The 14,775-nt window shown below is 39.2% G+C and overlaps 1 protein-coding gene across 1 annotated transcript in view; it reads right to left on the minus strand.

Annotated features, from left to right (window-relative positions):
- Positions 1–6,089: 6,089 nt before the first annotated feature.
- GUCY2C (guanylate cyclase 2C) overlaps positions 6,090–14,775 on the minus strand; it is a gene marked incomplete at its 5' end in the record, with an annotated part of 75,265 nt that continues 66,579 nt past the window's right edge. Inside the window, 4 exons of the mRNA XM_081330636.1 lie at positions 6,090–6,314; positions 6,885–6,961; positions 9,698–9,792; positions 14,086–14,184. Coding sequence (XP_081186762.1) covers positions 6,140–6,314; positions 6,885–6,961; positions 9,698–9,792; positions 14,086–14,184 — 446 coding nt within the window. The 3' untranslated portion in view covers positions 6,090–6,139. The remainder of the gene's footprint in view (positions 6,315–6,884; positions 6,962–9,697; positions 9,793–14,085; positions 14,185–14,775) is intronic.

A 14,775-nucleotide genomic window follows, 5' to 3' on the forward strand; every position in this document is an offset into this window, starting at 1 on the left:
CCAGACTTTTAAGGCCAAGTCGTCAACCCGGAATGACCTTTAAACAAATCTTAGAGATCAAGAAGCAAGGGATGGAAACTAATCAAGGAGAGAAGCAACCTAGAGCTAAGGAGAAATATGATTAATCAGTGGAACGACCTGCCTCCAGAAGTTGTGAATGCTCCAACACTGGAAATTGTTAAGGAGAGATTGGACAACCATTTGTCTGAAATGGTATAGGTTTCCTGCCTGAGCAGGGGTTGGACTAGAAGATCTCCATGGTCCCTTCCAACTACTTCTATTCTATTCTATTCTATTCTATTCTATTCTATTCTATTCTATTCTATTCTATTCTATTCTATTCTATTCTCAACACCTGGCCGACCCTGTCTATGGGGTTTGGAAGGGAAAGAAAATCATGTCTGCTTGGTATTTCAGCGGCAGATTTTTGGGCATAGAATAAGCATCCTTGTACGTACCTCAAAAGTGTTGTGATCTGATACTGAAGTGTATCAGATTTTGACTGGAGTCTCAGCATAGCACAGTTATATCTTGAGGGTTACATAGATTTTAATGGATGCTAACCACCTGGTGTTTTCCATTTTCTCCTCAGTTTATCTTCATGGATATGTCTGAGCAAACCAAACATGGAATATGTGAAACATAGAAAACTGACAGCAAAAAAGCCCTAGTAGCCCATCAAATCTGCCCTTTGAGCTTTATTTTTTAAATTAACTTATTATTTTTTGAATTACAATGTGTTCCTTGCACAGTCAGCCAGGTATTCAGACTGGATTTGGCATTTTTATCTACCTAAGAATCCTTTCCAAGGACCTCAGTTAGACAGATGTGAATGTTTGATGAGGTTAAAGGTATTGTCGCAGTATGTAAGCTGTTTTAACTAAAGCTGCCTTTTGCAATTTTTTTATTTTTTTTAAAAAATCCCATTTATATCCCGCCCTTCTCTGAAGACTCAGGGTGGCTTACAATTTAAGCACAAACCAATGTGCTTAGCAATAGCCTTCCTTCTATGTATATGGCTGCTTATTATTTATAGTTATATTTTTTATTTTTGTTGAATGTTGGACATGTGTTTATCTCAAGCATGTTTAAACCATTTACTGATGATGTGCCTTTCAGTATTAAAGACAACTTACAGAAACAAAGTATACAAAGTACAGTGTGAAAAGGAAAAGCATTTTCCAGTTGTGATAAAAAAATGAGTAAAAACCCCCTGTAGTTAAATTAGTTACTGCTTGTGTGATAAAAGCAAAAGCTTGGCTTGAAAGCATTTAGTAGATCAATCATTTTTTCTGAGCAAAATTCCTATAATTATGATAGATCTCCCTACTACAATTTTACCATACTTTTCTTGGGCAAATCTGATGTTTTTCAAAACAAACATTGTAGGCCAGCTTCCTAAATTGATATAGCTGAGATTGAGCTCCCTTTCTATTTTTACAATTTTGGTTATTTTAAAGCCATTCCAGTTCTAAAAGTAGGATTTTTAAACTGAATCTAAGAAGAATTTACTTTTTGCACTCAATTTACAACCACAATTGAATCCAAAATTTAAGCGAAACAATTGTGAACTTTGCCCCACTTTACGCTTAAGTGAATCACTGCAGTTGATAAGTTAGTAATATGGCTATTATTAACTGGCTTCCCCATTGACTTTGTTTGTCAGAAGGTCGCCAAAGGTGATCACATGATCCTGGACACTGCAAATATCATAAATATGAACCAGTTGCTAACCATCCGAATTTTAATCACATGACCATAGAGATGCTGCAGTGGTCTTAAGTGTGAAAAAGGGTCACGTCCGTTTTTTCAGTGCCATTTGTAACTTTGAACAGTCAATAAATGTACTGTTGTAAGTTGAGGACTACCTGTACTATAGCTAATGCAAAAGGAGTTCCTGTATTAATTGTGGAATATGATTTCTGATGTGGCCTACTTTGAACGGCTGTCACCAATTTTGAAAGCCTAATAGCATGTTCCCTTCCATCTCTCTTACACTGAAAAGAGTCAAGATGGAATTTAAATTACTTTCTCATGCTATTGTTTTTCCCATGTCAAATCAGTGTTTTGCTAACATACTTCACATATCTTTTCAAAAATCATGTCTGCAGTTCTCTGTATAAGCCCATTGATTGAATTATTCGAATTACTCAGTTTTAAATATCTGAATAACACAGAGGTGGCATTTTCTCAAGAGTTTTGTTATATAAAAAGCATCATTATGTAAAATTTCCATCATTAACTTGGGCTGATCCAAAGAAGTCAAGCAGTTCTATCATTTTTTTTGAAAGGCAAGGTCAAGTTACTTCTTTATGATCTAAAGGTTAGCTTAAATGTTTGTCTCTTTAACAGTCTCCTATGTGATCTTAGTCATGAACAAAGGAACCACAAGAAACTGTTGCCAAGGGCGGGAAAATGCAAATTCCATTGTACATGAACAAACTAAAGATGTCTTTTTATTTCTCTGTGCTAACCGCACCTGAAATAAATCAGTAATAACTTTCACTATGGCTTACCTGTTTGTTTTATCAGTGACATCATCAAAGTAAACAAACCTATCATGGATGCAGATTCTACCATGTCATGATCCTAACCCTTAACCCCTACCCTCTCCCTACCTGATGCTGTATTCAGAAGCTCATGACCCTTATAGGATATGACATGTTGAACCTAATCCCATCAAGAAAAAAGTGACAGTCAACCGTAAACTGTGTGATTACCCAGCCTTCATCCTATATGGATTTGAACCAAAATTAAGTAAAGTGAATAATTAACAGAACTCTAAGCTGCGGAAAGGAGGGAAGTGAAAGGCAAGGGAGAAAAAGAAAGATATGCCCAATTGAATGCAGAATTCCAGAGAATAGCTAGAAAAGATAATAATGCCTTCTTAAATGAACAGTGCAAAGAAATAGAAGAAAACAATAGAATAGGGAGGACCAGAGATCTTTTCAAGAAAGTTGGAGAGATGAAGGGAACGTTTAATGCAAAAATGGGCATGATAAAGGACCAAAATGGCAGGGACCTAACAGAGGCAGAAGAGATTAAGAAGAGGTGGCAAATTACACAGAAGAACTATACAAGAATGAGCTTAACGTCCCAGATAATCACAATGAGTTGGTCACTGACCTCGAGCCAGACATCCTAGAATGTGAAGTGAAGTGGGCCTTAGAAAAGCTGAGCAACAACAAAGCTAGTGGAGGTGACAGTATTCCAGCTGAGCTATTCAAAATCTTAAAAGACAGTGCAGTAAAAGTGCTACACTCAATTTGCCAGCAAATTTGGAAAACTCAACAGTGGCCACAGGATTGGAAAAGATCAGTTTACATTCCAATTCCAAAGAAAGGCAGTGCCAAAGAATGTTCAAACTATCGCACCATTGCACTCATTTCTCATGCTAGTAAAGTCATGCTTAAAATCCTACAAGCTAGACTTCAGCAGTATGTGGATCGAGAACTACCAGAAGTACAGGCAGGATTTCGAAGAGGCAGAGGAACTAGAGATCAAATTGCCAACATACGCTGGATCATGGAGAAAGCTAGGGAGTTCCAGAAAAACATCTACTTCTGCTTCATTGACTATGCTAAAGCCTTTGATTGTGTGGATCATAACAAACTGTGGCAAGTTCTTAAAGAGATGGGAGTACCAGACCATCTTATTTGTCTCTTGAGAAACCTATATGCGGGTCAAGAAGCAACAGTGAGAACTGGACATGGAACCACTGATTGGTTCAAAATTGGGAAAGGAGTCCGGCAAGGCTGTGTACTGTCGCCCTGCCTATTTAACTTATATGCAGAGCACATCATGAGAAAGGCAGGGCTAGATGAATCAAAAGTTGGAATTAAGATTGCCGGAAGAAATATCAACAACCTAAGATACGCAGATGATACCACTCTAATGGCAGAAAGTGAAGAAGAACTAAAGAGCCTCTTGTTGCGGGTGAAGAAGGAGAGTGCAAAACTTGGGTTGAAACTTAACATTAAGAAAACCAAGATCATGGCATCTGGCCCTCTCAATTCCTGGCAAATAGATGGGGAAGAAATGGAGGTAGTGACAGATTTTATTTTCCTGGGCTCCAAGATCACTGCAGATGGGGACTGTAGCCAAGAAATTAAAAGACGCTTGCTCCTGGGGAGGAAAGCCATGGCAAATCTAGACAGCACACTAAAAAGCAGAGGCATCACCCTGTCAACAAAAGTGCGTATAGTCAAGGCTATGGTCTTCCCAGTTGCAATGTATGGCAGTGAAAGTTGGACCATAAGAAAGGCTGAGCGCCAAAGAATTGAGGCCTTTGAACTATGGTGCTGGAGAAGACTCCTGCGAGTCCCTTGGACTGCAAAGCGATCAAACCGGTCAGTCCTAGAGGAGATCAATCCTGACTGCTCTTTAGAAGGCCAGATCCTGAAGCTAAAACTCAAATACTTTGGCCACCTAATGAGAAGGAAGGACTCACTGGAGAAGAGCCTAATGCTGGGAAAGATTGAGGGCAATAGAAGAAGGGGACGACAGAGAATGAGGTGGCTGGATGGAGTCACTGAAGCAGTAGGCGTGAGCTTAAATGGACTCCAGAAGATGGTAGAGGACAGGAAGGCCTGGAGGAATGTTGTCCATAGGGTCACGATGGGTCGGACACGACTTCGCAGCTAACAACAACAAGCTGTGGTGTATTTGGGAAGCAAATCCTATTTATGTATTTATAAATAAATCATAATAGTTTTCTCTTACAATTTCCTTTTTTGTGGTGTTCCCTTTGCATTTAAATTATTCTTTCAATTCTAAAGTTTATTTTTCTTTCCCTGCTATATTGTTTGATAACTTGAGCAAAAATATATAGTAAAATATGTTTTATAGTGGCACTATCTAATTAAGTAATAAAATACGTCCATATTCTGGTATATGTACAGTATTTGGCTTCAACTAACACTGATGCATTTTGAAGAATATGGCAATAGTGGATTTCACAATTATTTCCAGGTGGGATGAAAGCAGTCATTTTATTTTATTTACTTGACATAGGATAATCTAATTATTTGATATAAAAATAAATGGCAGTTCCATGAGGCAGCTTTTTATTGCTAACTTCCCATCCTCAAAACAGCAGTATATACTTCCTAAAAAGAAAGAAAATGAACAAAATATTCATAAAACATGAATTCGAGTTTTTAAAAATGAAGACAGTCATAATACTGCTATGAAAATAAAATCATAACCCTAACAGATGATACCCAGATTTCCAGCTGTGTTGCTAGTGAAGACCCCAAAATGGGCAGCTTTTTATTTGCAGCATTTTTAATCTTGTTTTCTTGCCACGTAAATGATCCTGCAGAGTGCAATTACTCTCAATTGTATATATGTAATAAGTAATCTCAATGTTATAAAGTACAAAATAAAATCATGTATGAAAAAGCTGTATAGGACAGCAACAAAATGCCAACATCCACATAACTGTCTGCCTGTATCTCAACTGTGTGGGTGTCGGTGTAGAGAAACATATATATTCATATTTCATCTGCAACATGGTAAGAATTGGTGCTACATAATACTCTTATTCAAAAGTTTTATTGTATTTTCAAATGGACTGGTTACACTTTTAAACATTATATAAAAAATAAATCATAAAAAATTAATGCCTTAACAGATTTTAAATGGCAGATAAAATTCTTCCTATTTAACTATAAACAACATACTGAGTCTTAAAGATGTTACTAGTTAACAATCTCTTACTTTATTTCCGGTATATCCAAAAAGCAGTGTATTATTAAAGGCTCTAATAAGTCAGCAGAAGCAGCTTGCGTTAGATTATTTGCATGTTGGAAATGCAGCAAAGGAAATCTTTTCATAGTTTTTTATTTGTATAATGATATACAAGTACAGAAGATATTATAGAGAACCATGTTAGTCTATGGTAGCCAAACATTGTTGCAAACTAACACATTCTATTAAAATAAGCTGTAGTGATGAAAACTTGTATGTCTTTTAATAAAGCTTGCTAGTTTGAAAAGGTGCCATCAGCCTCCTAACGATACTTAAAGGAATGAGCAACATTCTGTTTTTAACTAATTTTGCTCTCCTCAATCTTGTAAATGGGTGGCGATGGTAGGAATCTAAAATCATTTTATTTCTAACTTGTTCCTATCAAGTTTTACAGATAAGTGGCAGAGTGTTCTGTAGTAGCCAGCTGCAGATATTCCAGGCTGCCTTTGCAGTAATTAGTCATGCACGAAATCTCTTGCTTCTGGCAATCTTCTGTTGGTCTTCTTTGCAATGAGTCCTTTATCATCTCAGCAAAGTCAGCCTGCAAACGCTGCTGATTCTCCCTGGAAATAGCAGTAAATACATGTAATTATCCATTTCTATCCATCAATAATTCTATTCCTATAAATGCTGTTTAAAAGCTAGATAATAGAGGGAGGTCATTCTGCAGTGGCAACACCTAGTTGATCTTAATCTTAGCAGGCTGAGGCCTGGATGGCACCTGGATGACAAACCACTAGAATATCCCAGGACTACAGTATAGAAATGGTGAAGAAATTGGGAAATAAAACCAAACAATAACAGAAAACAGTGGCAAGGCACTCTCCTGAATACAACGTGAATGTGTACTCATACACATCAAGCTCACCTGGAGTGAGAATGTACCTTTTTATGTGTGTCTATATCTTGCAGGAGAGGCCAAGGCACGCCATCAAAGTTAGTTTGGAAATGCATGAACCTGTCCTCCAAAAGCACCCCACCCTCAGAAAACAACAAACAGAAAGAACATATACTCCAAAAGATTCTCTCCCTATCAAAAGGAAAACAAGAACTATTAGTCAACAATGCAAAAGGCTACCCTGATTTGACTACTGGTATGAGTATTCTGTTTTTAAAAACAAAAAATCTCTTACGCAGAAGGAGGCGATGGAAGATTATATTGCTGATCCTTCACACCTGTCAGCCAATAAGTAATCTCAGTTCCTTTGCCCTAATATATGAAATGATAGGATTATAATTAATTATTATAATTATTGTTATTACTATATATTGCACTAGCTTTTTTATTTTTAAAAAAGCAAACTAAGCCCATTGAAAGTACAAATACATAAAATAACACATTATGCTGTGATTAACTCAACCCCAGGATTTGCTATCATGACAATTAAAAGAAGAAGAAGAAAGAAAAGGCCTTAGACAACATGTTATTTTATAAACTAAGCAATTCCAAAACTCTTCACCATAAAGGCAATGGGACTATTTTTTCCCTGAGGAAGAAAAAGATGTTTCATTTCTCATGCAAGAAGCTTCATTGATTCTGCCAGGTTGGTGGTGGTGGTGGGGTGATGGAAGGATTAGTTCTGACAGGATGAGGTTGTTTCTAACAATTCTAGGTTGCTTCTCTCTTTGATTAGTTTCCATATTTTGCTTCTTGTCCTGCCTTCAGGTGCTTTGGAGAATGGTTTGACTCCCTCTTCTTTGTGACAAGCCCTGAGATATTGGAACACTGCTATCATGTCACCCCTCGTCCTTCTCTTCATTAGACTAGACCACAGGTCTGCAACCCGCGGCACCAGAGCCGCATGCGGCTCTTTCAGCCGTCTCCGGCGGCTCCCAGTCGTCTGCCATGTGCAGTCCAAAAAAAAAAAGTGGGACTAAAAAAGTTCAACCAATCAATTCAAATATGCAGGGTAGGTGCATATCTTGCCTTGGCTCCACTCTTCACTCAAACCCTGTTCTGCGCATGTGCGCATGTACGCGCATGTGCACACATTTTTTGCAGCTCCCAGTTTTTCCTTTTGTGAGGGAACCGGTTCGAGTGGCTCTTTCACTGTTTCAGGTTGCTGACCCCTGGACTAGGACTTACCCAATTCCAGCAACCATTCCTTATATGTTTTAGCTTCCAGTCCCCAAAACATCCTTGTTTTTCTTGTCTGCACTCTTTCTAGAGTCTCAACATCTTTTTTACATCATGACAACCAAAACTGAATGCAGTATTCAAAATAACTGGGTAATTGGAACCAGCAACTATGTCACCAAAGGACATGATTGTAAGGCACCAAACTGAGTTATTGCAGTTGTAAGGTATAGTGTACATAAGGCAACTTGCCAACTTACAATGAATGTTCCAGGAGTATCAGTTGCCATAGTTAGGTGAATCCCATGTGATTGCAGCATCCCATGTGATTGCAGCATCCCACAGTCACATGATCACCATTTGTGACCTCCAGCCGGCCTCCCCATTGATTTTCCTTGTCAGAAGATGGCAGTGAAGGCCACAAAAGTGATCATGTGATCACGGAATGCTGCAGTGTTGTACTTGTGATCTGATCATTGACAACCCAAACCACAGAGACTCTGCAATGGTTACAGCTATGAGGATCTGTCATAAGTTTAAGTTTAAGTTTATTGAATTTATATACCACCCTTTTCCCGTAGGACTCAGGGCGGTTTACAAAGTATTTAAAAACGTCAATACAATACAAGAGTTAAAAACAGTTAAAAATAATTAAATTTGATCCCTGAAAAATATAAAACCCCAATTAAAAACTCTCAGCCTGGGCCGGAAAGCTCAAAGAGCCAGGTCTTCAGGTCCCGGCGAAATGAGCAAAGGTTGGGGGCAGTCCTAAGCTCCACGGGCAGCTGGTTCCAAAGGGCAGGCGCACCCACTGAGAAGGCCCTCCCCCTGGGTGTTATCCAGCGGCAGTCTTTTACCGGCGGCACCCTGAGAAGGCCCTCCATGTGGGAGCACACAGGACGAAGGGAACTTAATGCTGGCAGCAGGTGTTCGCTCAAATATCCCGGACCCAAGCCATTTAGGGCTTTATAGGTCATCACCAGCACCTTGAATCTCACCCGGAGGGCAACCGGAAGCCAATGTAGCTCGCGGAGTAGAGGTGTTACATGGGAGTATCGGGAAACCCCCATCACAACTCGCGCAGCAGCATTCTGCACCAGCTGAAGCCTCCGAGTGGTCCTCGAGGGCAGCCCCATATGGAGAGCGTTGCAGTAGTCTAACTGGGAGGTCACAAGCGCATGGGTGACTGTGCGTAGGGCATCTCGGTCCAGATAGGGTCGCAACTGGCGCACCAGGCGAACCTGGGCAAAAGCCCCTCTGGTCACGGATCCTATATGATCTTCAAAATTGAGCCATGAATCCAGGAGGACGCCCAAGTTGCAAGCCCTATCAATGGGGGGTAACACCTCACCCCCCATCGTTAAAGATGGAATAGTCTGGTTAACCAGAGATGCCGGTATGCATAGCCACTCAGTCTTGGCAGGATTGAGACGAAGCCTGTTTCTCCCCATCCAGACCTGGACCGCCTCCAGGCAATGGGACATCATGGCGAGGGCATCACTAGGTTGGATCAGAGTGGAGAAAAAAAGTTGGGTATCATCCTGTCCACATCATCAGGGGAAACAGGATCAAACTCAGTCCAGATAACATGCTCAAGACCATCTGATTCCTCCACGTTAGATTCCGCCCAGTCAGACTCTAAGCCGGCCCGGATCTGAGCGATTTTGTCTGTCAGATGACAAGTACCTCTCAGTACACACTGTTGTAATTTCAAATGGAGACTGAATGAGTGGATGTTGAGTAAAGCCTACCTTTAAGTAGTCTTGACATAACTGAACTGTAAGTAATATTTTAAAACCTATATAGCTCTTAAATAAATGTTCGCTGTAAATAGATTTTTAAAATTAGGAATATGTGGGTATAGATTACCTTCAAATATGTTTCTCCTCGTTCTTCATACTGGAACTGACAGTCTGTCCTCTTCAGAATATCAATAGTGGAACCACTTACATGAATCCGTAGAGCTAAAAGTAAGCATATAAAAAATACACAACATTTGTAAGATAGTTTTTTATTGCCTTTAGTTTGGTATTGTGCCAAATTTATATAGTTGATAATTTATTAATTCTTGCTTCTTCATGGGTGAAAACAATAAAATTCAGTTATCTGAAAAACACCCTGCAACAAAATAAACCATATCTTAATCCTGTGCACGAGGGTAGATACAATTATACACAGTGCTTTTTTTGTAAAAGAAAAAGGTGCCGGAACTCACACATGTCATACAACCCGCCTTGCCTACCCTACCAGGTTCTATCCAAAAAAGGTGCCGGAACTCCGTTCTGAGCGTTCTATGAGAAAAAAGCCCTGATTATACAGATATTACTGAAACTGGATGGGATGGAACCCATGATTGGAGCATACTGCTAGAAGGATATAAATTGTTCAAAAGACACAGACTCAGCAAAAGAGGAGGAAGAGTTGCAATGTATACAAAGAACTACTATATCTCTACAGAAATACACAATATTAAGGATGAAAGCCACCTTGAAAGTATAATGAATATTGGGGGGGGGGATGACATTGCTACAGGTGTGTACTACAGGCTACCCTACCAAGCTGAGGAAATATGAAAGCCATATTTGAACTACCTTTCCATCAACTCGGGAACAAACTTTGCAAGGAGAGGGAGGTTCCTGATATGGCTAGCTGACAACTTTATCTCCCAAAAAGTGGAGGAAAGAACTAGAGGGTCAGCTGTACTGGACTTAATTCTTATTAACAGAGACCAAATGGCTGAGGGAGTGGAAGCTGTAAGAACTTTGGGGAAGAGTGACCATGACATACTAGAATTCACCATAATGCAGGCCCAGGTAATTGACCAAAGTCAGACTGGTGATTTAGACTTTAAGAGAGCTGACTTCAACAAACTAGGAGAGAGAATAGAAAGGATTCCATGGATGGAGATCCTAGAGGGAAAAACAGTACAATATGTTTGGGATACTCTGAAAAACAAGATAATAAAGACAAAAACAATATCACAAAGAAAGAAAAACAAGAGACTGCAGACAAGCATGGTTGGACAAAGAGCTTTCTGACAAAGTGAAGGACAAAAAGGATAAGTATAAAAAATGGAAAGAGTGGCATATAACAAGAGGAGAATACCAGCAAATAGTCCAAAACCGCAAAGACAGAGTCAAGAAGGCTAGGGCTTGGAATGAACTAAGACTTAAAACAAATGCCAAAAATAACAACAAAAAAAGTTTCTTTCAATATATCAAGGAAATGGACAGTTCACTCGTGGGAGAAAATGGCAAGAAGGTGATGGGCAGCAGAGAGAAAGCAGAACTGCTTAATTCTCTGCATCTGTCTTTAAGAAAGAGGGGAAAAACATCAAAAGCAGCACTGTATAAGACAGAACAGGAATGCAGATAAAATTAGGTAAGGAATTGATAAGACACCTATCTGCTTTGGATGAATTCAAATCTCAAGGACCAGATGGCTTAAATCCCAGGATACTAAAGGATCTGGCAGATGTGATCTTGGAATCACTGAATGAAATCTTTCAGAGATCCTGGAGCATAGGAGAACTGCCAGAGGAAGAGATGAAAAAGAGCTGATGTGGTTCCAATCTTCAAAAAAGCCAACTCCCCTCCCCCCCAAAAAATGGATCCAGAAAACTACAGAGTAATTAGCTTGACATCAATACCTGGGAAAATCCTGGAAACGATAATCAAGCAGTGGATTTGTGAGCATCTAGAAATGAAGAAGATGATTACTGGAAGCCATGAACTTGTTAAAAACAGACCATGTCAGAGAACCTTTATTGCCTTCTTTAATAAAGTGAGTGAATTAGTGGGTCAGGGAAATGCTGTGGATATAGTATACTTAAACATCAGTAAGACATTTGACAAAATAGACCACAGCCTACTTCTTGGTAATATAGAACAATGGGGAGGAAATAGTACCACCACCAGATGGATTTGCAGTTGGCTGACCAAATGCACTCAGCGTGTAGTCAATGGAGCTATACCTATGTGAAGCATGCAGCGGGATACCTCAAGTTTCTGTTTTCGGTCTGGTGGTCTTCAACATCTTCATAAATTATCTGGATGAGGGGATGGAATGGGAGCTCATCAAATCAGATGATATCAAGCTGTGCGAGGCATTGCCAATACTTTGAAAGATAGATTTGAGCATTGAGCCCTATCCAACAAAATGTAGATCACTGGTGAGAAAAGTAAGGTCCTGCACTTAGAAGGAAAAACCAAATGCTAGATATAGAATAGGAGGTACCTGGCTCAACACTAGTAATTGTGAGAGGGATTTAGGTGTCCTGGTGGATTGCCACTAAGTATGAGTCAGCAGTGTGCTGCAACTACCCAAAAAGCCAATGCAGTCCTAGGTTGCATCAACACAGGGACAGCATCAAGGCAATGAAAAGTGATAGTACTGCTTTACACAACGCTGGTGAGACCACACTTGGAATAAACATCCAGTGTTGGTCACATTTTTAAAAAAGCTGAGGCCCTAGCAGGAGTGCAGAGAAGAACAACAAGAGCAACAGAGATAAGGGGTCTTGAGGCTAAACCAAACAATGAATAACTAAGGGAACGAGGTATGTTAGCTTAATGAAAAGAAGGCGTGAGGGAGACATGATAGCAGTCTTCCAATACTTGAAGGGATATCACAGGGAAGAAAGCATCAGTTTATTCTCCAAAGCACCTAAGGGAATGACAAGAAGCAATGGGCAGAAGCTCGTCAAAGGCAGATTCGACCTGGAAATGAGGAGGAATTTCCTGACAGAACAATTAATCAATGAAAGAGTTTGCCTCCTGGAGTGGTGGGTGCTCCATCACTAGAGGTTTTCAAAAAAAGATTGGACAACCATTTCTTCAGAATGATATAGGGATTCATATATGGATGTGGGTTGGACTAGAAGACCTCCAAAGTCCCTTCCAGCCCTATGATTCTATAAAAATACATCCTGTTAAATAGGCAGGCCATCATGGTACTTATTGACATTTTTCAGTTTCGAAAAGTTAATATACTGCAGGGTCCACATCCCTTGGGAGGCATATTGTTCTACAATGGGGGCAGCCACTGAGAAGATACTCTTCTAGGTCCCCATTCCTAGAAATATCACTTCATATGAGATAGTGACCCCCAGCATCCCATCTCAGGAAGACCATAAGAACAAGTCAAATATAACCAGAAGAAACTATTCTGGGATTACATGGAGCTAAGCTGTGGAAAGCTTCATTTGTTAATACTAGCATTTTGAACTGGACCCAGAGAACAATTAGTTTGAAACTAAAACATAAATAGTTAACTTCCAGGCCATTGCTTTTGGAATCAACAAATTGGTGTAGCTTCTGAATTATCTTGAAGACATATCTTCAAAGGGCACCTGATGTAGAGTATGTTGCAATGATCTTATCATGGTTGATAAAGTTATGTGTCACAATCAGGGATCTCTGATTCAGGAAGCCCACCAAATGCAAGGAGCTGGGCAAAGGCTCCCCATGCTCTTCAAATAGGAACTATAAGTCCAGAATGTCCCCCCACATTGTTAAATGTCTCCTTCAGGGTCAGCAGAACCATCTAGAACCAAAATCAAAGCCAGAATAGATTTTGATCGATTATCAACTAAAAGCACAGAGCTCTCAGTCCTCAGCCATCACAAGTAGTCCACAAGGATACCATGATTGAATATATTAAACACTACCAAGATATCTACAGTACTGGGATCAGGAAGGGCATACTTCCTACATCCAAGATCTGCTGACAGAGATCACCACAGTAACCAGTGCTGTATTAGTCCTATAATCCTAAGTGGAAGAGTCAAGCACATGGTTGCCACAAATCTTAAGCCCCATCCAACACCACATCTGGAGATTGAAGGATTCCAGCATCAGTCTAGATATAAGATCCAGTGAATTGATAACAGATAATTCTTCTTCTTATGACTTTAATATGAACATCAATAGCTAGAAGGAAAGCTAACTGTATTATGAGAGGATGATCAGCAATTGCACAAAAATTGGAGGAAAGGATTAAATATGGAGGTCTTCTGAGAAAAACACCATAGATGGTCAAATTATTTATTTACTACATTTATATTGTACATTTCCTTCAAGGAGGTTGCAGTGCATTGTAATTTAGCTTCACAAAAATTACGTGCTTATCTATGAGATAATGATTGGCCCCAGATTCTAGCAAGTCATTATTATATCTTGATAAAATGTTTCTTTTTAAATATGGAATTCTGAATTTAACTGTATAATATATTGCATATTTAGAAACTCTCTTCTTACGTAAACCTGTAGACTCCATTCTTGAAGCTGTGTTCACCGTATCTCCAAACAAGCAGTAACGAGGCATTTTAATCCCAACCACACCAGCTGCGCAAGGACCTGAACACAAAACAGAAATTGTCTGAAAAGTTGTTCATATTGTCTAATTAATCTCACTGTTTACAATCTCTCAATCATGTGTATCAATATTTGTAACTCATGACTGTGTGCTAACCCTAACCCTTACACCCATAGTTAATATTGTATCTCATGAGGTAGAATATAAAAAGTTATGCAATAATCAATTAGCAATCATATGAATAGAGTGAGCTATATTATTTATTATGCCACAATCAAGTTATTATTACTTAAGATACCATAAATTGTTACTTTTCATAACATCTTTTCATGAAAAGATACGGCAAAGGAATGAATGTACTAGGGTTGATTTGATCAGTTATGATTATGAACTGGGAGCCCTGGTAAAGAATACTTTCTCTTCCTGCGTATTTAGATGGTGCAAGTGGAGAAATGTTAAAAGATGGATATAAGTTGCTGATGGAGTGACTATGCAATATTTTTAAGGTGTGATAATTGCATCACTGCCTGATAACTGGAAGAATGTTGTAACTGTTCCCTCATATACAGTAAAGGAAAAGGCAACAAGAGTGAATGAAAATATCAAGTGGACTGGTTTGATAAATGTGCTTG

This window comes from Vipera berus, assembly GCF_964194415.1.
Source record: "Vipera berus genome assembly, chromosome: 6".
NCBI lineage: Eukaryota > Metazoa > Chordata > Lepidosauria > Squamata > Viperidae > Vipera > Vipera berus.